Source organism: Phalacrocorax carbo, chromosome Z, assembly GCF_963921805.1.
Source record: "Phalacrocorax carbo chromosome Z, bPhaCar2.1, whole genome shotgun sequence".
NCBI classification, from domain to species: domain Eukaryota; kingdom Metazoa; phylum Chordata; class Aves; order Suliformes; family Phalacrocoracidae; genus Phalacrocorax; species Phalacrocorax carbo.
The window spans coordinates 1047030-1071571 of NC_087548.1; the positions used below are offsets into that span (position 1 = coordinate 1047030).

General features: G+C 47.5%; 1 protein-coding gene across 4 annotated transcripts in view; it reads right to left on the reverse strand.

Annotated features, from left to right (window-relative positions):
• Window positions 1–24542, reverse strand: part of WDR7 (WD repeat domain 7) — a 144337-nt gene that overhangs the window by 65839 nt on the left and 53956 nt on the right. For all 4 annotated transcript variants that reach the window (XR_010370684.1, XM_064438865.1, XM_064438866.1 and 1 more), the window contains one exon: window positions 2781–3002. Coding sequence is in view for 3 of the 4 variants with exons in the window: in XM_064438865.1 (XP_064294935.1) it covers window positions 2781–3002 (222 nt within the window). In the remaining variant the exon portion in view is untranslated. The remainder of the gene's footprint in view (window positions 1–2780; window positions 3003–24542) is intronic.

Below are 24542 nucleotides of genomic sequence, written 5' to 3' on the forward strand. Positions count from 1 at the left end.
CACCACCGACAGCTTCCAAACGACACAGAGCACGCTGCACTGCTGAGCCTCATACGGATGTCAGCATCCTCTTCTAGGAAGCTCTGAAAGGCAAGCAAAGCTTATTTCCACTCTGCCCAAACGTTAGCCTGGAAGGATAAGAAGCCCGACTCAGCCTTGCACTGTAATAGAGAAACAGGGAAGAACCTCTTTTGTCAGGCTTAAGATCCCTTGTGCTGGCTGATCCAGAGACATGGGAAAGGCTTCTCCGTCCTTTCATTTCCTGATACTGTTTGAAGAGACAAATAGCTTCGAAACTTAAACTGGGCAATAATGCAGAACACGCAGGAAAATAAAGACAATAACCCCAGTTAAAAAAAAAAAACAACCTCAACAAAACCCCCAAAACACAAACCCAAAAAGTACCAACAACAAAACCAAAAAACAAACCCCAAATATTTAAAGCAGAGTTCTGTATATGTGCAAGAAACTCTAAGAGAAGGGGAAGCGGAGAACTGCCAGACTCTATTTCAGTTTGCAAAGGGCAGACAGAATTGTCCTGTTCACTAAAGGAGCGCACCTACAAATGACTTATAGGAAGATCTCAGCTGAAGAAGGCCGACAGGCCCTTCCCTAGGTTTCTGAGAAACGCGGCTTGCTTTGTGACGTGCTGCACAGCCAACCCCGCGCCGCCGCGCTGCCGCAACCGGGACGGCGCGTTCTTCTGTGTGCGCGCTCCCTCAACCCGCCCTTCCTTTGCCTTTCAAAACGTCAGTGGCAGAAGCGCCGCGCTTCACAGGAGGTGAATTTCAGCCACCTGTTGCGTGGAAGATGGGAGGCTGTGCCCACCCCAGTGAGTTACGCAGCGCCCCGCGACGCTCCTGAGCTGCTGAGTGTGATCTACGGTGTCGCTGGAACGGCGGCCGGCTCGGTGCCGCTGTGGGCCGGCTGACACCTCCCGCACAACTCCTGGGCACGGCTCAGGGCTGCGGGGCGATGGACCAGCCCCCGGGGCAGGCGCACACCACCACCCTCTCTAGAGGCTGAGGGAATTTACCGGCACAGGTGCCAACCGTCCTGTGCCGACAGGCCTCAGAAGGGAACGGTCTATGATATGTTTAGTCTATTAGCACAGGGATACAGCTACGCTTACCGATTATTGTTCTGGTATTATATTACGGTGTAACTAAAAAGCAGCACTTTCCCTGCACTTAATTAAAACAAAAATATAAAATTTGTCATCATTATGAAACTCATTATCTGCATGTTTTATAGGAAAATGAGTTGGGATAAAAAATGACTAGGGAAAAAAAACAGATTACATTTTGTACCTTTTTGGACCATAAGGCTTTGTAGCCCGATACAGACTCTGGAAGTGAGCCCACTCTCCAGTACAGGCAGGCAGAAACGTAAGAAATTAAACCAATAAAAGGCACATCCGCTGCCATGTTGCGGCAGACGAGGCCTTCAAGACTTCTTGTGCTAAACGGGCGGCACGCTGCCCTGCGAGACAACGGGCACCCTTCCGAACCGCGCTCCGGTCTGACGCGCTGAGCGGCGCGCTCGGGAAGCAAGCGTGTACAGCTCACGTAGCCAAGGCTCCAGAGGGAAGGACAGGCCCCCTCTTTCATCATTACTACCAGTCCTCCCCCGTAATAGCTTTGAGCTGAGACAATAAGCTGGTTTTCAATTATTTGGTTTTTTTTTTTTTCCCACTTTTCCTCAAAGGCACTTGGGCACCAGGTGAAGACTGAGCTAGTGCAGGAGGAGAAATCCACTGCCGGGGAATTATTTCACAGCTAACCAGATAGTGGATGTTTTTTCAAGCAATACGGCAGCGAGTCTGTAGCGCATCAGAGAGATCTTACAGAGACGACAAAGGGGACTTTTGCCAGACTCCAGGTAAAACCAACAAATACCAGCATACTCAGGAACCTGGCCAAAATAATTGTATGGACCCAGGGCGCTGCAGCATTTGCTTCTATTAGATTTTGGAACATTAACATCAAATATTCAAAGCATAGATAAGTAACTGCCTTAGATAAGATCACGTTTACTGCCCATACTAAGGACGATTACATCCACGCTGATGTCCTTTTGATGCAGGACCCGAATGTAACACTTCATACAGCACACCTTGAACGCCACCGTTTTCTATTAACTTAATTCCTCCGATTTTTACGTCAGACGTCTCGCACGCTTCCCCCTACGCACCTGTTCTTCTATAGCCCACTGATCCACGTCCCAGAACGTGCGGGTGCGACGTACGCAAACCTGCCAGTGCTCAGTTACGGGGGGATCGACCCCACGAAGAGCAAGACCTACCATGGCAGGGAAGATTAGTCAATGGAAGAGGCAGGATGAGCTGACAGTCTCCTCCCTCTCTCTACTAGCCCGAGGAACGTTTTCAGGATTAAAAAGAAACCTCAAGAACAAATTACATAAATGCAGTCTGAAATGCAAACACTTGGGTTTAACTGGAGGAGAATAAAGGGTGTCAGAGTTTCAGCAGAAGAGCTGGCTGATGCCACAAAGCGCCTCCCTCCAGCTCACCACCGCAAATCCCACGCCCAGTCACCAGCTCCGCCGCTCCGTTCCGCTCGCTCTATCGGCACCGATTTCTTGGCAACCTCTTTTTGCGGTGCGGCTTGTTGTATGTTCGAAATTTCTACTCCAGCTTTTCTGGTCAAAGGATGTTTTAAATGAACCTGTTTGTACTGAAATGTAAACGACGCCCCTTGCTGCCCGCCGCCCTGCCACAACCACCAGAGCAAGGGAAAACAGTGTCCTGGGTTACTCACATGTATGCCTCGCCAAGGAATAATTTGATCCGCCGCTCGTCAGACCAAACCCCTCGGGAATTTGGCTGGAACTACGGGGCCGAGTGAGAAGCTTGGGAGGTTCGATTTCAGCTCCAAATTCTGCCCCGATCACCCCCAGCAGGACGATGGCCGTGGCTTGCTTCCGCCTCTCTTCATAGGACATAGACATTTTTTTCGTTTGTGGGAGACCAGACAGACAACCTAAAATGAAAAGTAAGAAACGTGAGAAAAATCGAAAGCAGGGTTGTTCTTTAATACTCCGAACGACATCATGTTTCCCAGAGAAGCTAAGAGATTCCCGCTTAAGGAAATTCCAGCTTCAGGACTGTTACTGCCCGTACCAGGGCTGGCGGCTGCCGGAGACGATTCCCTTTTCCTTCTCAGAACCTACAATGTAGGATAAAAGTCTAAATACCACCTATTGCAAGGGCTGTCTTCGATGAAACATGCCCTTCAGAAACTGCCAAGACCTCACAATAAAAAAGATCCACTGGAAAACCGTCTGATTTCTTGGTTTTATTTGTTCAGCTGATAAAAGACTTGTGGAATTCTCTTTGTCTACTTTTGGAGACAGGCGACTGTTGGTTTGCTTCTTGTCAATTTTGAATTTGCACAACAAGTTGTGATTTTCTTTTTTTTTAAAGATGATGGATTTTTAGGAGAACTTATTTGTATTATGTAAAAGCATGTTTTTGTTTAAGGATCCATCATCACATTCAGATTCTTAGTAAATTTTAGCCAGCGGTATAGGCTGTTAAACCCAACTAGTATTTTTGCATACTAAAACATTACAAATGGTATTTTAACAAACATTAAGAACCGTGAAAAAAAACTCACTGTATTATTGATTTTAAAACTGAAGTTTATATCATTAGTCCGATACAGCCCAGGGATTTTTTTATTTCACTGGCAGATGAAGGGTTTTTGGTTTTTTTTGGACTAAAGGAACCAAATCTGTGAAGAAACTGACTGGAGCGAAAACACCGTACTCATTTACTCGGACAAGTACAGTTCACTTTTGCCTCTAATACTCATTCACGGCATACCCGGAAATGCCCTACCGCATATTCTACAAAAATAATGAAGTCTTAATCCTTCCAGCACGCCGCTGTTCAACCTTTGCCGGGAAGCTGGAAGGCACCACCTGGCACTGAATGAGCTTTATCGGGCCTGTAGGTTAACGACGGGTGAATTAGCGAGTCGCGCTGTACGTCTCTGCTAACGGCATTCGCGTGGCGACAGGGAACGGAACGCTGCCTAAAGAAAGCTCACCAAATTTTAGAACCGGTGTCAGAACACCGGCCTTGTTCAGGCAACCACGGCTGCGACAGCGACGTGATGGCCAAAGGGGAGAGAAAGACAACGGGAAGCTTAACAATGGTAGGGGAGGGAAAAAAAAAAAGGAAGAAAAAATCAATAGTAACTGCCCTCAGAGAAAGAAGGATGAAAATGGGCTGTAACAGACAAAGCAAAAAATATAACACTTGTAATTGTCCAGCAATCGCCGCTCCCGCCATCTGCAGACACCAGCTTCCCCCCAACGCTTGCACGCCGCCCGCTGCACGTCACGCCGTACCGCAGCCGCTCCTCCCCAGCGCCCCGGAGCCGCAGCGGGCGCACGGCAGCTCCCGCACGGCCCGACGCCCCCCGGCCCCGGGGTGCCCCCCGCCGCAGGGCATCGCTGCCGGCCGCGAGTGACTGATGGCGCTCCCTCCCTGCTCCCTGCGGCCGCCCCTAGCCCAGGTGCTCAGGCAGAGCCCAGCGTGACATCTTAGATCAAGATGAATTGGCACAAACTCCTGATCCAAGATTGTTTTATACCATTTAATTTAGTTTCTTCCCCTGCTTGGATGAGCACAGCTCTGGTTATGGATTTCTATTCTAATGTGCTGCAGCAGGCGCGGGGAGCCGGCAGCAGAGCAGATGCTGGAGCAGGGGACCGCGGGATGCTGATCAATAGGCGAGGCGCTGACCCCGGCTGCACCGCCCGCGCCGGCCACGGCTCCCAGGCGAGGAAGAAAGGAAGAGCGAACACATGTGCTGCTTCCAGTAGGAAATTAAACCGCGGGGGCGCTCAGAGCTGCGCCCTCCCCCCTGCCCCCCTCTCATTTGATTACAGCAATATGAAGTTAACCCTTGATTAGATCCCGAAGGGCGGCTCTCAGAGCATCCTTCAAAATTATAGGCCCGATCCAACAGAACTTCCACGTTCTGACTTTAAACGGCCACGACGGAAAGAGCGGGCACCCGCCAGCTCCGTCGCCCCGCGGACAGGCACGGGCGCTGCCGCTGCACAGCACGCGACCGGCGCCTGCAATTAATGCGGGAGCTGCCGGGCCCGCAGCGGCACGGCGCTGCGCGCGCCGCCGAGCTAATTCCTGCTGCTGACCCCGCGACTCCGGCACCCAGATGTCGAGGAGATAACTCTTTGTTAACCGAACAATAAATTCCGACCAGAAGAGGGTGGGAAATATTCTTAGAGTGTTTCATTAGCAATCTGGTGCGTGACAGTCTTTCTCCCGCTCGCTGCTGCGGCGTAAGATTTTCTACCTCAAAAAAACAAATGCCAGAAACTTAAAAACAACAAAAAAACCCCAAAACCAAACCAAACAACAACAAAAATAATTTAAAAACCCAACAACACCCATAAAACCCCCCAGAAAACCCAAAACCAAACAAAAAAAACACAACCCACAAACCAAACAACCCCCAAAACCCCAAAGGCAACAAAATCCCAACCCTCCCCCCAGCAACATTCCTCCCCAAAACCTCTAGATGAGAGGGGAAAAAAGCCCCTTCGATGTCTTTGCCTTAACTTCCTTTTTTAAAAAAAATTACTAGTGGAAACACACAATTATTTGTAACGATTTCCTACAAATAAACTGACAGCCATTTTGGAGATTCTTAAAATGAAATAACGTCTACAAAAATAGTCCTTTCTACAGTTTCATTTGTCTCATGAAAATTTGGTATTTTCTCACAGCGACGTGCCTCCATTTAATCATGCTAAAGGGTGACACAGAGATCCATTTTCTTGACAGGACGGTTGATCACCCTATCACAGGAAGAAAATTAACAGCCTCAAATAGCTCTATGTGGAAAACAGAAGCTACACTGGTGAAAGGACAAAAACGTTCTACGTTTTAGTTGTAGAAATAACACACTTCCAGATCCACACCCCGAAAGAGAAACCTACCGTGCTCAGGCACCAACCCAGCTGGGTTTGCTTTGGACAGAACGACCGCGTGAAATATTTCAAAATACCTTCAGTTTTTGAGAATTAAACATCCACAACCGTGTAGAGGAGACAGCTTTACAGATAGCACAAAGCATATTTATGAAGTGTTTAAAATATAGGCAAAATATTTCAGAAGTTTCAATTGTTTAAAAGGCTGCGAGATATTGATTACTTCATTTAAAAAGCAGTCAGAGAGTGCAGCCACGAGGTCAGGATAAATTTAACAGTTTGAAGCACTTTACTCTAAAGATCACGTTAATTGGCTTTGCGCAGTTCTTGGGTAAAATTAATTTTATCCTAGCTTACAATAAAAGGATTAAAAGACAAATTAAGTTCTCCAGGTTTAACTGGAATAAGGATCAATGGATTTGAATTAAGGCTGAAGGCGGTTTTATGAGAGATGGACTGCTACCAGATACTTCGTACCTGCTGTTAGGCGCGTACCGATGGTGCTCCCGTACCCCACCAGGCAGGAAAGCCTCGCGGAAGCGGCTGCCGGACCCGGTTACGGCTACCAAAGGCGCCGCCTGCACGCGGGGTGCTGCCGCGGGGGTGCTGCGGGAAGGGCGGCCTCGCGCCCCCACCACGGCGCCCAGCCCCGCTGCAGCCCGCGGCGCGGCCACCCGGCACCGTTCAGCGGGGGGGCTGTGGTTACGGCCAGCAACTGAAACGTAAGAGGGAACCGCCGAGACTCAGTCACAACATCCAACGTGCGTAAAATTCTTTAAAGTGAAAAAACCCCAGGAAGGTGCCGCAGCAGCCCCGTTTCCATCGCCACACGCTCCACCGGCTGACAGAGCACCCTCATCGGAGCTCAGATACAGAAGCGACGCCCAGCGCACCGCTGCGAGGGCCTGCGGGCTCTCAGCAGCTGCAAGCCCAATAAACTAGGCAATGTTTTGAAAATATATATAATAAGTTTGAAATTAATGAAATAATTTGCTGAAGACCACAAATATACTCTGTATCGGATGTGGCAGAGAACTCAGACCTTGCACCCCAATCTGGTATTTTAGGGGTACGGAGCAAAGGGACAACCGAAGCCCCCTGGACTGTTGTCACAGCGCCCATCTCCCGGCGCTGAACAGCGGCAGGCAGAAGCCGCTACCTACAGGTGAGAGCCTGCAGACCGAGCTCCGCCAAAAGCATCGTCCCCCGTCCCTCCTGCCTGCCAGGTCTCTCCTTCTGCATTTCTTTGGTCACATTTTCTGCTTATTTATGAAGGGGAGAGATTCCTGACTGGGTGGGTTGGGATAAGGATTTTGAGTCATCCTTCCTTTTCCTCTCTAAGACCTGAAAAAACTGTATAGCTAAATTCAGAAAGCCCCCACAGCCCTTCCATCAGTGGCCAGGGAGGAAGCGAACGCACACCAAAGCGTGGCACAGACAGACCTTGACGGCAACAACCACCAAAACCGTTCGCGTTTGGAACTGTAATAGCTTCTCTGTATTAGACGGGATATTACAGAAGAAGGCACAGGAGCTACAGGGGGGAAATGCAATTTTGCTTACATTCATCTTGGCTGTCAATAATTTAAAATATTTCTTCACGTCAGTTGTACTGTTTTCTTACAGCAGATAAATTCATGTAATGCTCTGCTTCTGACCTAGAGAGGCACAGCAAAAGCCTGTGAGAACACTGCACACCAGGCGTGCCTATGGAGATACTTTAATTTCTCAGGATTCGTAAATCAGTCAGCCATGGTATGGTTTTGCCTACATTTCTGGTTTTTAAGATTGTATACAGAAGAATAATCACTGTAATTTCAGCACCTCCTGAAAGCTTATAAAGCCAGGGAGTTCACAATAAATAAGAACTAAAAAATATTATAAAGAAATAACAACTGAAAGCGACCGCGAGAAAAATGCAGAAGGACAGGAAGCGATCTGTTTTATCTAACCTTATGAAAGCTTCGGTTACTCGTTACTATCCTCACATTATTAGAAGTATTTTGATTCTTGCACGTGTAGCCATTCCTACACACGCAGCTCCCTCCACTGGCACAGCGAGGAAGGGTCCTCGCGAGGCCGGCCCCGAACCCGGAGGGCACGGAAGGATGCTCTGGGCCCCCGCGCCCCGCTGAACGGGCCGGACCCCCCGCACCTGACGGCGCTCCCGGCGGCTCGCTCTCGATGCGGTACCAAAAAGTATTACGTGACTCCATAGAGCCTCTCCTCCTCTCTACCGTTTGGCTTAGTCTGGAATAACCACCTTGGGTTTTCAGAAAATTAAGCCCCTGCCCATCACAGCAACAGCAGCCACAAAACCCAACCAAAAAGCCCCACCACACCCCAAGGCCCCAAAAGACGGCGTGGATTTTGGACGCAGGTCTTTCGCACGCGGGAGGTCTTGGCTAAATACGCCTCTGGTACTTCCAGTTACATTTTCTTACATATTATTCGTTCCTGCTATCAGAGTGTAAATGCAATCAATACACGTGAGAAAACGTGGTCTGACAGAAGGAAAACTGAACCTGTGCCGAGGGCTGCCTTCCCTTTGACTCTCGCCCGCTGCACACGGTCTCTGCTCAACTCGGGAGTTCCTGCCCGGAGGTGCCAATGCCAACGGGAAGGTCCCGCAGGGAGCCCCGTCAGCCCGGCCCGAGACAGCAAGCTCTCACGAGGTGCCTCCTTACCTCCTCAGGCTCTACGTGCACCCGGAACGCCTGTACTAAAGCCAGTGTCAATACCATGGAAAGAGCTCTTCCGATAAAATAACATATAAAGAAAAACTGTGACAGGGCATACGCCCGGGTAAAACACGCCACCATGCGCCGCCAGGAGCGTGCCCAAGTTAAAGCTACCTTTGTCAAGGTTTAACCTCCGCGCTCGGTCCCCCTGCCACGTGCAGGACAGGCAAATCTACGAAGCTTTTTCTTTGGAGCAGCTCTATTTCCCGTCTTTTGGTCATTGATAGGGCAAAAACACCTGCAAATATGGAAAACTGACACCTCTTACAAGGCAGAGCATCTCCAGCGCCAAAGCATTGGGGATTTACATGAGCGCAGACAGAAAGCTCGCGTCTCTTGTGAAACTAATTCTTTTTTTGCTCCCACATGAAAATAAATTCTCTTCCAGCCTGACCGCTGGCACGACAGTCAGCGTGCGGCAGCTGAGCACGACACACAAACCTGGCAATACAGGGGCAAGTTAAAGAGACCTTATCTGTGATTGCTGACGCTGACACCTAGCATTTATCTTCTATCATTATTAAGCATTTTTAATCATCTTCATTTTTGCTGTTTTCACAGCACTTCACAGTGGGCCGTTCCAGGAAGCACATGAGACGGAGAATCAAGCAGATTTCAAACACTAGCTCGCTCATTAAGACATCACACATCTTGTAACCAATTTTTTTTACTATTCCTATAATTGAGTTGAGGACTCTAAAAGACCGTAAGCCCGAACTACACTGCAGCGTTATCAATACGTAGATCAAAAGCATGGTTTGAATTATATTTGCTCAAGAGAGGTAGCACAGACATTTTTGTGTCATAACAAGTAGTATTTTAAAATTAAATCTTTTACTGTTTTATAAAGTTATCTGCTTTCAAACTATTAGACAGGGAAGAGAGCCACACAACAAGAAACCAAGACATTTTAGGAAAATTTCCCGCACATTTTTATTATCCTTACTGATAAGGTATGTGTGGTTTTGAGAGAGATATGTATGTGTTTAGACAATGAAAGAGGACTCAAAAACACCACTTGGAAATAAATTTAGGTACGGATGTGCAGAAGGATTGCTCTGGAATCAAACCAAAAGCTGGGGTTTTTGTTGGGGTTGTTTCGTTCTGCCTTTTTTCCTCCCTATCGGCATGCTGGGCTGATTTATTTGATACTGCCTGTCTTGTTATTTTCTTTTCGTGTCCGCAGCAATTTATTTGAAATAACGGAGCCTTGTTACTACTGTAAAAACTGGAAGCGTTTAAACTTTGTTTTTCTAATATTTCATAGGACATCTTACAAAAGACAAGTTGAATTATTAAATACCGGTAAGTCGCATAGCTTTTTATTTCTGAAGGCAGGACATTTTCTAGTTTACTTTTCAATAATACAGTCCCTGCCTGAAGCCAGGGATACGGTTTCACACAGGTAGCCAGCTGCAGGAACTTTGAAAGAGGAGAACTACAAAACCTCTCGTGGTGAATAATAATATTCTTAGGTGAAGAGAGAGTATTATTTTTAGAAAAGGCTGTTGCAGCCACTGAGAGGTTTACAAAAACTGGAGGAAAAAGAGAAGTTCATCTTTGTTACATCTTCCGTTTCCAACCCCATCTCAAACGGAAGGGTCTGACCCTGCCGCCGAGCTCCGGCCAGCGCCCGGGGAGGTCGGAGCCCACGCGTAAATCCCCACAGTTTACCCACACGGTACGCTGAAACACGCGCTCCTGAAAAACGGCAACGTACGTGTTAATTAAAAATGGTAGTTGTCAGGGTAGTGAAACCCGTCAGGAATCCGTTAGCCTCCAATCAAAGCATTACAGAGTCGCTACTGGCAGCCTTAAGGGTTAAGACACTGATTTTCTTCTGCATAGGTGGTGCTATTTTAAGCCAATAGTGTGTTTAAATCCACACCGATGAAATCAATACAGCACTGCTCTACTCAAGGTGAGACCAAATAAACCTGTCGGAAGCTCTGAGAAATAGGCTTTGCAGTACACACCAAGCGCTAAGTGCCTTTCAGTCCCGAGACCCGTCATCAAATAATCATTAGCCATCATTCATTCTTCCTAAAAAGCTCCCCGCCTGCACCAGTTCGGTATCCACGAGGCACGGGGTAGCGCCCCCCGCGCTCACGGGCGCTTCGGGGCGGCTGTGCCGCTCCCGCACAACGCGCTGCCTTGGTCCCGCCTCGCGCGCCCCGGAAATTTTACGGACAACGCCAAGTAACTTCAGTGCTCATCTCGCAACAAAACAGAAGACAAGCGCGTAGTCCGGCCCTCCGTCGTCACCCACGCACTGAGGCTTCACCAAAAGCCTTCTGTACCGTGGAAAAGCTGACGAGTGCTGCCTAAATCCCAGGCTGCCTCACGCGCTCAGATTAAAGCCAGCGATAGGTGACACCTATTAATTACTTTCATACAATCATAGATTCTTATCTGGCCTTACCGCAGCTTTTTTTTTTTGCAGTGGGAAACACTGCCGTGAGTGCCAATCATTGCTTTATAAGGAGGGTATGCGAAACTAGCAGCAAACTGATTTCACCTGTGTAACTGCAGACGCGGAGGTTGCTGTTGTCAGTCTCTGCCTGGCTGTTACAGGCTAATGAGAAACCAAAAAACATTTAGTAGTTCCCGAATGCCTGAAGAAAAGCAATAATAAATGTTATTTTTGGAACATACAGGCACCGAGGTTAGCCTGTTTTCTCTCAGCAATAAATACTCCTTTTTTTCACTAATGCTTTGTGAACTCCGCGCTGAAAATGTCTGCTCGCTTTCAGAGAGCGAGCGAGCACGCCAGCTGCTCTCTTCAGCACGCGCGTGTTTTCACCAACAAGCTCGACTAAGCAATCACCACCTTAAACTAATCGAATTCTGTTGTAAGCCATACAGCCCAAAGTACTGAGAATTAATTTTGCCTCAGCGACATGTTTCATACCACACCTGGAACCCACAGACGTCAGTTATGCGTTCGTTCTCCCCTAACCTTGCCGTTTCAATTTTCAGATGCAGTTTTGTGCCGTAATTTCCAGAGATCTGTCTCTCTCCTCACTCCTGCCTGCATAAATGAGGCATAACTAAAAGCGTCTTACATGTTCATCATCCCTTTTCAAAATCTGGATTGTGACCACCCTAATGTCACTTCTAACAAGGGAAGTTTTGATGCATTAACTCTGCTTTAAAAGCAGCAAGTTACACTGACCAAATCCCGCCTGGCATTTCCCCATCTGAGCAGGAGAATCCATTTTGTCTTTGACTATTTCCCTGCTCTCAGCCCTGCGTGGAAGCAGCATCCTCACCCATTTTGTGCTCCCGGATGCTGCAGCACAGTGAAATATTCCATCATAAAAGGACGGCACAGCAGAGGAGCAAACCCCAGTAAAGGGCAACGCATTCGAATGGCGGCTGCAAACAACACTCGCCCTATGCAGAAAGGCACGTTCTCTACGCGAGCCCAGCAGCCTGGCGAGAATTAGAGCGCGGCGCCTGCCTTACAGCTTCCTAAACCACAACTCTGAGCACTTAAATAACTCTGCCGCTAAAGGATACACGATTTGTAATTCCCCATCGGGGAAGCCAAATCCTACAGCACAGTGGGCGGCTGCGTTATTAACACCTCAATTAGAAGTCACTAATTCGCACGTAACTAAAGCCAGATAAATGTAAACATAAGGTGTATTTTTTTTTTCAACAGCATTTAATAAGCTGTTAAAAAGCAGCACTTAAAGAAATTTATTGTTGAGTTTCAGATCTCTCTAGCCATAGGTACGACTCCAGTAAAACCGGCACGGGTCCGGACTTCGCGTTCTGAAGTGCGATTATTATTTTATTGAAGAGAACATTAAGAGTAAAACCATTTTACATTACAGTCGTTTTGAAACCGAACGGCAACGTTTCTGATGTTTTATGAAAAGATGCTGTTCCTACTGGAAATCGATAGGAAGGCAGAAGAAATTAGATAGCTATGATTTGCCAAGGAATCAATAAGAAATTGAGCAGTATCAGAACCCACGTTCTTTAACATATTAAAATTCAACTTGTGCGTGAACAGAACGTACAGGAGAAAACACGTGCGGTGCCACTACGTTTTTGCGACCTATCAAATCCCGCCTGACAATTTCAGGTATTTTGCTTTTAAGACCTTCCTGATTTTGACAGATTAAAACACATTCCCGCTGTTTAAAGACATTATTTAATTTGAAGTTATTTAATACCTCCTTAGGAACATTCTGTAACACACAATAAAAATATCACTGACATTTATTTGCAGGCACGTCCTGCGACGCGTTGGATCAGCCGTCGCGGGAGGGACACGGGAACCTCCAGCTGCAAAGGCACCGATGTGCCCTTGGTAACCGTGGTGCGAGGACGGGCAGAGTCGAGCAGCACCCCGCAACCAAACCAGATCTTCTGTACAGAAATATTTGGGGGAAAACGGAGAGCTTTCAGCAGCACAACAAAGAGAATTTAGGCTAAGATGGGGGGTAACATTTCATCAGGCATTTTTTCCCCCAACTTAACCCACAAAAAACCACGTCCAGAGGTACTTTTCGGGCACTGCTCTGGAGCCTTCCCACAGAGCCTCCGCACTCTGGGTACGCCCTGTTACCACCGTACAGGTACGCAAACACATTTCAGATCCGTCCCCGTGCCTACAGATGGGAAGGAACTCCGTGGATATGGTAAAATACATTTTAATAATCATTTATTGCTTGTTTAGCAACAGAGTCTTCAGACCAACAATTTTTAAGTATTAAAATTTATTTAAATTATAGTAGTCTTCACTTTTCAGTGGGGTCATTTTAATCAAATCCTGAGTTAACATTCATTTTCTGGCTCGCCATCACCTAGTACAGCTAGAAACCGGAAAACCAAGCATCTCCTCGACAGGCAGGTGCAGGTCTGCGCGGGAGCAAGAGGCGGCGGCAGGGAGGGAGGAAGCCCCAGGGCAGTGCCAGAGCCCCGAGCCGAGCCGGCCCTGGGGACGCCGAAGGGCGGTCCCTGCAGCCGGGGAGCCCCGGGGCCGGGGAGCCCCGGGGCCGGGGAGCGGGGCCACCCGCCGCAGGGCGATGTCGCGGGCTGGCGCAGGCAGCGAGGTGCCCGGCGCTGCCTCTCGGCACACGCGATTTACACACGGCTTCAGCGGGGGCTCCCGTGCTGAATGCAGAACACACTCTATTTGGCTTTCAGTCAATTAAGCTTTAAGCTGTCAGCAAACAAGACTTTTAAGTTAATTTTGCATCACCACAAATCAAGTTGAAGGTTGTGAAAGGGCATGCTCGCATGCCGGCATGAAAAAAGGCAGTTTAATTGCCTCTGAATAGCTATTATATGGTGCAATTGGCCTATTGAATCTTAGATGATCTATTTATTTATCAAAGTGCAAAGACTAGTAAAAGCATGAAACGTATGAGCTTCAGTCTTCTCTTTTGTGTAAGGAAAAATTAAGTTTTTGCATAAAAAAAGTACTGTTGACATTATAATCTTTTAACACAGTTCGATGTGTTCGCACTAGGTTTTATCTGTGAATAGTTACACCTGTTTGAACTACAGCTGAAGTGTGAAACCAAGCAATTTCCAATATAATAAAGTATTGCTTTTTCATTTTTAATCTTTCATCAGGTTTTTTATATATCATGTAGGTAACTGATGTTTTGAACTCGCTAGCTTGAAAACCTGACTGTCCAGAAGAAGGTACAGCATTTTTCTATAAAACCAGCTGCTGTTAAGGTGCGTTACAAAAACTTGCTGTAAATTTCACGCCAGACCTCTGTCTTCACAAAAAACACTTTTGTTTAGAATAAAACGACATCAGGCAGCACCCACAGGATGGGCCTTCAGAGCTCAGTTGTTTTCATCAATCTACCTAGAAAAAACGCAACACAAACTAAGGAAATACCATTTTAAAAATGTATCAGTAGAACTAATTAATTTTGAGAAGAACATCATCCTCCAACTGTGCGGTGACTGATCCTACGCTTAAATACACAACTAGCCAAGGGAAGCCGGTTTCCCAAGACAACGCATACACGCACGCGCGTACCGAACCGTACGGCCTGGCATTACTACAAGCGGACGGACACAACTTCTCTTTGTGCAACGGACGACAAGGCGATGCTTTCAGACACGACTAGTCCAGCCAGCTGCAATCCTTCCCTTGTTAGATGACGCAAGATTTTGGCGAGGCGTTCTCCTTCCCCTCACACCCCACTCACGGAGCGGGGCAGCCTGGGGGAACTCACATCATGCGTTTTCGGTACCCGAAGGACAACCCAGGGCCCTGATCTCCTGGAGTTACTAGAAAGAGGTAGGGAAGGAAATTCAGAACACCAAAGTCAGGAGCCTAGAAGTGCAAACTGGTACCCGCTGTTTATTGTTCTGAGATGCAGCCTGGTACCTCGTACAGCTTTTGTTTTTCATTGCTCCCGTCACCCTGGGGAAGATCCGCAAGCTGGAACCGCAGTAACAGCTCCCTATCCACTTAACGCTGACCTCAGTCAAAACCCTCCATGTTTTATGTTCTTCCTATCCTGCCAAACTTGCATGAAGTGTGGTTCGCATATAAACACTGAAGAACTATGCATAGCTAGAAAATGCCTTCAAAAAAATTATGGAGAAGTAGTGGAAAAGGTCTGCCAGTGATGGAAAAAAGTAACCAAACCTGCGCGCGTGGGAAGTTCACTCTTCCGGCCCTGGAAGAGACCACGCGTGAGGACGCCGCGTGCTCCTGACTGCGCCTCTCGTTTCACGCCTGCGCCTGACCAAGCTGTCGCGTATCGTGAGGCCAGTCCAGCCGGAGCTCAGGAGGAAGAGGCCACTGCTACGGCGACCGCTGGGGCTCCGGGGCTGGAGGAGAGGCTGGCGCAGGCTGCGGCGCAGGGAGCAGGGCAGGCACGGCCCCGGACAGCCCTGCAGGCATGGGCTACCTGCCGTCTCGTGCTGTCGTAGCTACCTCCCGCTTGCTCGCGGCGGCGCAGCTCACCGCATGGCGCGAGAAGAGGTGGGCCAGGCGGATTTTCTGGAGAGAGGAGTGGAGCTTTCACAGAGCACTTTGATTCAAGCAAGGAAGATGAACAGTTAGGGCAAATGAGATGGAACAGCTACTCGCTACGTCCAGGAGACCACACAAGACTTTCCCTGGGCGGGAAGATGAAGGATGGGGATTTTACGGTGAATACTCATGATCTCCTCCTGGCATACCACACAGACTGGTACTGACCACGCTCCTGGTATCCCAAACTCCTGGTCTACATCACCTGGTCAACACATTTCTGCTCAGCAGGTTATTGTGCTACCGGGTGGCCGTAAGCTAGTCCTGGGATTTCAACACAGAGAAGTATTTTCCTCTTTTTAAAGTCTGACAGACCTCCTTAGTGCTGAGACACCACCTGATATTTCTGAGAAGAAAAAATAGGTCAGAGGAGGTGATAAGGCGTTGAAGTCACAAGAGCAGTACAGGGAGCAAACGTGTTTTAAGCTGATGAAGAGGGGACGTCTGAAAGGATTTCGCCCCAAGAAACGCAGTCTGCGTGTTGTCAGGGTTATAGAAAGCTTTCGGATGACACGTGAAAGGCTCACGCACCCGGGGTGAGGAGACTGCCAGACCCACGCAGACCTTATCTCTCCCTTCACGAGTCACAGCTGACCCTAAGGCACCGGCAGTTTATCTCTGAGTTATAAAAGATGTTCTGCACCCACACAAGTAAACTCTGCCCATGGCTGGTTGTTTTAATAAGACCTCTGTAATTATAAATGAAATTGTGGCATGACATATTAAACCTTATTTAACATCTATGTCATTTTTCACCAGCGAGTCCAAAAGTGTAAATTAAAAGAGGTGCAGAGGTTTCAGGTCTTTGCTTTACATCACCACTTCATTGCCTCAGGAATCAGTATAACCTCAGGGCAACAGCACTGAGATGTCCGAGTAATAAACACAGCGATTTCAGAACTGTTATTGCTGCTGTTGATGCAGCACATTCATATTCTGCAATGAACTTACTGGATTACAGATGGAAAATAGCTCACTTGTTGCATAAGATGGTAGATGGGGATCTCAAATTACAGATGTCCAGTAAACTTAAACAAAAAAACCCTTCCCAAATTTCAGACATTGCTTCCAAGACTAAAGGAAATCTTAAAGGAGTTGCACGTTAGATTTAGCGATATATTGGTCATCCACTGAATGATTCATGTAATAACAACCAGCACAAGCTTCTCGGGGAGTAAACCCCACAGGGAATTCCTCGACTCCAGCAGTTCTTACGGCGACATTCGTAAGAACTCTCTTCCACACAGAAATGGTTCCTTTACGCAAGCAAATGCTGCAAAAAGCCACGGATACTCTGCACGTTAACAGCGGCACAGCTTCTTAAAGCGTTTGGGCCACGATTAAAGCTAACATCCCACGACACACCGTGCCAGCACCGCTGTAGTCAGCACGTGCAATCAAGCTCAAACTTACTGAGGTGGATTAAGGGAAATCGGGGAGATGTTTGCGGCCGTTCATCACCACACACCTTTCGGAAGTGCCGGACGCCCGAAGGCGCTGTACCGATGCCGTCGCGGGCCCCGGAGCTGGCACGGGAGCGGCGCTACCGGCACTACCTGTGCTTACCAAGGCCCTCAGGGCCGCCGCGCTCCCCGCCTCGGCTGCGGCTCGCGCCCAGAGGGACTTCCCTGCCCGCTGCCTCCTCAGGGTGCCGGGCGGGGAGGAAGACTGCTCTGTCGGACGCTAACGTGCAAAGACTTGCCGTGCCTCTGAAGTCATTCTTCAAATGCAAGAAAAACACAACGGGGACGCTGCTTTAGGCAAAACAACTGCTGTCGAGAAGTTGGCTAAGAACGGTGCCAAAGCTGGTGGCCTCGTCACGTCCCAGACGCATCGCCCAGCAACCACTGCAAACAGACTGTTTCCACACTCTTGGGCCTCAACCAGAGAAAACGCCATATAGAGATTTAAGCACGTTCCTGCCGCGCACTTTATCATCACTACGCTGTTATTAGAACCAAAAGAGAAAAACTAGAAAGTATGAGGCGTACAAAGTTTTTCATTGCAATACTAAGGAAAAAACAAATGTAACAGAATAAAAAGAAAAACCAAAGGAACGAGGACTCTCAAAAAACCCCACTATTTAATACGCTGCTTTTATAACCTGTGCCTCCTTAAGGCTCCACTTCTACACCTGAAGAGATTGTTCTAAATAATCTTCTTTCGACTGTAACAATCTTTCAGAAGTCCTTGATTGAGTTAAGGAAAACATCACGCTGAAGCGTTTCTGCCTAATGCCACTGAGAGGGGATGAGCAGCCAGAAGAATACAATTGAGGTATAAATCTTTTTCTAAGACAAAGAGAACCAACTTTTCCCAAGTTAATACGATTTTTCAGAGTAACTGAGGCACAAAGGGCAACTGCACAGCGCTGGAAGAAGACATCTGCCACCAAAACAACAAAAGAATTTCAGACGAGTCCCAGATCGATTTTCACAAAGTACCGACATACAACGCACACAATGATGGCGACTTCCCGCTTTCACACACAAAATAAGGAGGTGTAAGGACTGATACTGCTTGGATACGCTATGCAAAGCTTCCTACTAAGCTAATTCCATCAACTAAATACAGATACCAGAGAGTATACAAAAGTAAATTGAAACAGTTATCTTTTCAAACACAAAAGCCAGCGTTTGTAGATGAACGCATGTTAAAGACTGCTTCTTACGCTACACTAGAGAGCAATATTTAACACAGTCCCTTCAAAACCACACTGTATGCAAGTACAGCTTTTGTGTAATATACTGATTTTGTCAAAATATGCGACAGATATGATGAGGTAAATATTTTTAAATTTGAAAAGTGACTCGCTCCTGTGACACAAATTGTAGCCTCTAAATTAGTGCGCCACAGGGTAAATACATGGGTATAGAGGGAACGCTGGACTTGATCAACACGGCGAAACGTCTGCCCTCCAGACACAGCAGCTCTGCCGGGTTGTCACCCTCGGTGGGTTCGCTGCCCTCGCGGGGGTGGGAAGCGAGGCAGGGCCGTCCCCCGCAGCCCCGGGGCGGCCGCCGGCCAGCGGCTCTCGTCGCTCGCCTCCAGCCGCGCCAGACCCGCGGCACACGGGCAGCCCCGAAGTCCCGCGCGCTCCTTCCGAGGCGGCTCCCCCAGACGACACCTTCCAGCCGCAGGGGAGCGGCCGCTGAACACCGCGAAGCTGGCGCAGGCGTGCAGGTGTCCAGGTTGCTCTGTTTTCAGCTCCGTGGCTCACAAGCTGAAGAAACACTGATGTCGCTTCCCACAGAGCACAAAGATATTTAACAATTCTGCAACCCGAGTTAGAGCTGAAAACCTACGGATCTTGCCTTTAAGTAAATACTTTTGGAGTTCTTACTCAAGCTTGCTAGCTTTTTCAGCCAAGGCACTTCAAATGCATTCATTTTTTTAAAGTATACGGTCACTTTAGAAGTGTCAGTTCTTCCTAAAGCAATACAGACGTCACTGAACGGGCCGGCTGAGTCTGGCTCTCTGGCAGCCCTTGCCCTGCTCCTCCGGCAGCTGCAGCCCCGGCTGAGGCCGGACCCCGCGGCGCCCAGCACAGCCCACGGCCCTGTGCTCCGCAACCGCTCTACGCGGCTCCGTTAATTACAAACCGCCCCGCAAACAGGCCGGTTTTCCTGAATTAGTACTTCCTTAATGAATACACGCAGCACTCCCAACGCTGACAGATGCCACTCAGACAGATGTCAAGCCCGTAACCCCCTTGCCGAGAGCAGAGCTCTTAATGGCGTTTACGGGGCGACATCTGCTTGACTGGCAGATGCCCGTATCTTTTCAAATACATGCAGCTTTGTTGAAAAACCCTGTGTTCTTACATGAATTGTGTTTCCCTTAAAAAAAAAACAACCCCAGAGTTTTACCCATTTTCATGCCTCCTTGTAGACAGCTAATGACAGAGAGTAGGAACCTAGACTCTCAATTAACTGGGTATACAATTATCTATTACACACATTTCTCAAGGTGCTTCAGAATTCCTGTTAGCACACACGCGAAGTCCAATAAAAACTAACTTTTACATGTTAAATAACCTACGTCTGTGAATTCACATTCCGTTTTTAAATGTAACGGGAAAGACCAAGTGACAGAGATGGGTCAGGGTGTATTTTCTCTATTTTCTTAATTAGCATCTGAAAGGGAGGAAGCTTGCTTTAGATGATAAAACCTCACTTCTCTGGTGTTTTACACAATAGTCAGTGCATGATATGGTAAATGGGTTTCCAATGAGTGATTAAATACAAATTAAAAGCCTCTTTGATCTCTCTACGGTGGGCTTTGGAGATACAAAAATGTATGTGACAGGGTTTGCGGAAGGTGCTCAGGTTCAGTCTAACCTACTTAAAAGAAACCCAGCAGGAACTTTGTCCAGAGCCTGACTCTTTTGGCACCCTCATTGTGCTGAACAGTGGGCCACTGGCTTGTTTGCTGGGGACGGCAGATGGTTTCGTTTGTTGTGTACCTCCACTCCACCCCAAGTTTTCAGTGGAAGTCTGGCTGGGAATGGGAGGGACGCAATGGGCAACGGCACCTGCCGCTCCCGCTTCAAAGAAGTCCAGCTCCGGCAGCAAGAAAGAGAATGAAGAGAAACCACCAAAGTAGTCCAGAAGCTCAAGATATTAAATAAAAATTCAAGAACAAGGGAAAAAAGCATAGTCTATGACTTAACAGATGACTCCACAACTTTCAGTTTGCAGTTTGTTGACATATTTTCTTCTGTTACATTGTAAGCCTTTGAGTTAAAAACTGTAATAATCCACAGAGGAAAATAATACATCAGCTAGGAGCTAAATTAAAACTACTTCAAGTAGTTAGATTTTACCAAAATCAGAAAGTCTGAACAGTGAGGGTGAAATAAATACCCCAAATATGGGAAAACGCTGGAAGTTAAGAGTGTCTGCGAATGCATTCCACGTACTGCTGCACTTCAACCGCAGCGACGGTGCGGTGAAGTACGAGACCAGTCACAAGAAACACGACCCTGCCCCTCCGCTGTTCAATCTTCAACACAGACCAATACTGTCACTGATTACAGGGTTATTTTTAAGTTTAGAGTATGGTTTAATCGAGCAATAATTCTTGCTTCTGACTTTGCCAGTTCAAGGATAATTACTGCTTAACGAATACTGCTCATTACACTTGAAAATAGATTTGTGGATATTGAAAGAAGAGACCTAAAATACTAAATTTTCAAGTTGATGAACATTTATCGGTAGCATTCCCAGCTTTTATTTTCCGTATAAACCTTTGTACGTGCACTGCTACGACGGCTGGAACTCTCTGATACCAGAAATAAGTGTCTGTGCAACGCACGGATCATACACAGGAGTCTGCCTGACTCCTTTTAGTTACACAGCTAACCAGAGCCTTTCTAAAGCATCCGTGTATTGCCTTAACCCACTACACGACATTTTCGAGCCGATCCTTCTCTCTCTGCGTGTCACCAAGGGACAAGGAGGAGGACGACCGTTACGTCTTCCCGTTCTGCGCGCTAACGTCTCACAGCAGCACGCGGGGGAAACGGACCGGACCAAGCAGCGAGCCTTACCCCGCAGCTAAAGCAGCCCACGGCCCCTGTCTCGCAGCTGCTTGGAATGGCAGAGCCTGAGGAATAAACTGCATTTCAATTCAATTCCCCGCCGTCCTGGTGCAGCAATTGACTATGCTGAGTTACAGTGTTGCCTAAAATTAAAAATATTTATGTTGGCCCAAGTAAAGTCGAATGAAAACTGTATCTGTTGCTGTTTTTATTTATGGAAATACAGAAGCAGAACAATTGGTCCAGTAACAGCGCACTTAACTCAGTCACCTGTCCAGCCACCTCTTGGAGCACTATAATGTCACAAGCAAGCCAGCTTAAGCCAGTTGTCAGCACTGTTTCTGTTCCTCAGGGCAGCGTTACCGCCCAGGAGCGGGCACAAGAGCACCCACAGCAGCCTGCGCCTTGCGTTTCCTGCCCGCTGACGTTTTATTTTCATGGAGCTATTAAAAACAAAGCCTAGAAAAACCAGACTGTTTACTGTTTAATAGCAGGCAACAGATTTTGTAATCAAGCCAATTAGGGGGCATGAAACCTGTTCGCTCAGGTCAGAAGGACATTCCAAGGACATCTAACCCTCTCTCCGAGAGCCGTGTGTCTTACATAAAACTCCTCCAAATCCCCCAGAATCGGACCAAACCCTCTGGCAGAACTTCGGGCTCGCGTCTGCTTCCACCTCGCACACGTGCACGTGGCACCGCTGCTTCAAGCAACGGCGAATGACAGGTCCAGGTGAGCTCCAGCACGTACCTTCTTTTCCACCACTCTCGCACTGCAGCAGCAGCTCGGCTGAGCTCGCAGCCGGGGGAGGGAAGCACAGGGCAATGAAGCGGTCAGGGTGCACGTTCACGGACACAGAGGCATACTTCTGCGAACCTTGTATCTACAGAACCGAGGCAGCCTGATACTTCCATAGCCTTTGCAGCCAAGGGGGCTGCACGTGCCATGCAGAGCTCACGGAAGGGGGAAAAATGTTTAAGAAAAAATTAGTGGTCAGTTAGAACTGGAATTGGGTTCGTGCTTTGCAAGTGTCACCGTCAATACTGACACGAATAAGGCCATCATGGCAAAACGTGATTGCCACGGAAAAATTCCCCATTAGGCAATGCTGGCGAGGTCGGCGGTATTACCTAAGTTACTGGAACAGAGACTAGAATAAGCTCTTCATGGCAAGAGTCATCTTTCATTGTACGTGGCACCATCAGCAACAAGGTCTTGCCTGGAACCTGGCACTCCTATCACCACAAGCGGCACCGAACATCACCGACAGGACATTCGTGTCACTCCGGAAACATCTACAGTTGCCCCGGGGATTAATTTAGTTCTAAATTAATTCTGAACTTGCTAGAAGCTTCTGCTGATTAGGTATAAGAGCAATCCTTACAATATTCAGAATATATATATATAACAGACGTGCCCCAGTATGTTGTTTCCATTACTGAGGTAATGCTGCACAGCTCAGGGATGAACACTGCTGCAACCTAAAAGCTATCCCTTGCAGTCCTTTGCTTCCAAAACAGCTCCACACAGTAAACTCGGTGGATTTTTAAAGACAGTCTATTTATGCTATTCTATCATTTTCTTTGTAAGTAAATAAATCTGTCAAGAGAGGCAGTGAAGCACTACAGCGCCGCCTCTCCCCCAGCCTCAGGGATGTTTGCCCATTTATCCCTGTTACGTGCTCAGCCATGCCCCTGCTTTACTCCCCCTGCAGATGCTGCTGCACTTGTGTTACAGCACGGAGACAAATATTTGCACTTCCACATACGTAACAGCACCAGGGTGTTGGTGCTTTGGTGTTTTTTTTTTCTTCAGGTATCTTGCTCTTTCTTTATTGATTGGAAAAACGTATTTGGATTGCTAAAGTAAAACTCAGATGCTGTCTTGGATCCTAAAATTACACTGGAAATACAAATCGATTACAAATGACAAAATTAAGAAAACATTTAAAATTAAAAACGCCAATTTGCCATCATGCTGAATTGCAGAATGTTGACCACTGAAGCCAGCAGATTTACTGCCCAACTGGGAAAAAATTCACATGTGAATCACTTAAGCAAAACATTTGCTCTACTTTTCATTATCCAGGAAAGCCTTTCAGGCACTGAGGATAGCAATAAATACCACTGCTACTTCGGAAGACTATTCTTGCTTGTATTTTCAGTGCATTTGAAGACCCAATTTTCTAAAGAACTCCTGCGCCTGTGTTCTTAAATGCTTAAGAGGCACTGTAGTGTATTACTGAAGTGTTTTCCAGAAACAGACTGCAGTGCTTTTCAGCCAGCTAAGCTAAAATGCTTTAATCTCTAAAAGGACTGATGTGAAAGTGATCCTTTTAAAAAATTATTTGGAAAAATGAAAGCATTTGGTGAATCTCAATTTGAACTGAGAAAAATCCTGTGAGCACTGCACACCAGCACCACTTTGGGCAGTCAATCAATAAATATTAGCCTTAGTAGGGCCGCTATAGAAAGAAGCTGCATCTTTTCTTTTCTAAGATAAGATTAAGTTTAAATTGTCTCAAACCTTTTTTTTTTTTTTTGTATCCTACCAACACAAAACTAATTGCATTCAATTGTGGATTGAAATTTCGTCTTTACTCAGGATGTTTTTAAAGCTCAACTGCTTTTAATAACAGAAACACTTTTTGTGTAAATACAGCCATTTACCATCAGACCCTAGCAACACAGCGGACAGCTTTCTGAAAACCTCAAAACTCAGCCTAGCACAAAACAAAAACAGCCCACGCATGATTTGGAATTTACTCCACGAAAGCATCCCATCTCCAACCTCTTTCCCGTGAAAAGAACATACGCCACCGAAGGGGCGGAAAGCTGGCCCAGATACAGCCCACGCCTGCTCAGACACTGCCACTGCCGAAGCTTCCAGGAGGCGCAGGAGGTCTCTCGCAGACGCGGGGCCCAGGCGATGGCACGTGTTCCCGAAGCAAACGCTGATCTGACGTATATGCTGGGGAAATCTGCGCCTCAGGCTCTGCCGAGCCCATTCATTAATTCAGTTTTATGTTTTCCAAGGGCTCATCCTCTATTCGCTGCTGTTTCTTGACAAGTCCTGCATCGTCCCCTAGCTGCTAAAGGCATTCCCAGCATCCTACCTCCCTCCTGGCTAATTCCAGTTGGCCTTTTATCCCCCGCCTGCGTTAATGCTCCCTGCTCTCGACAGGCTGTCCTTCCGCCAGCAGTAATCCTGTCTCAGGCACCTTCAACCACAGCCTTGACCTAAAACT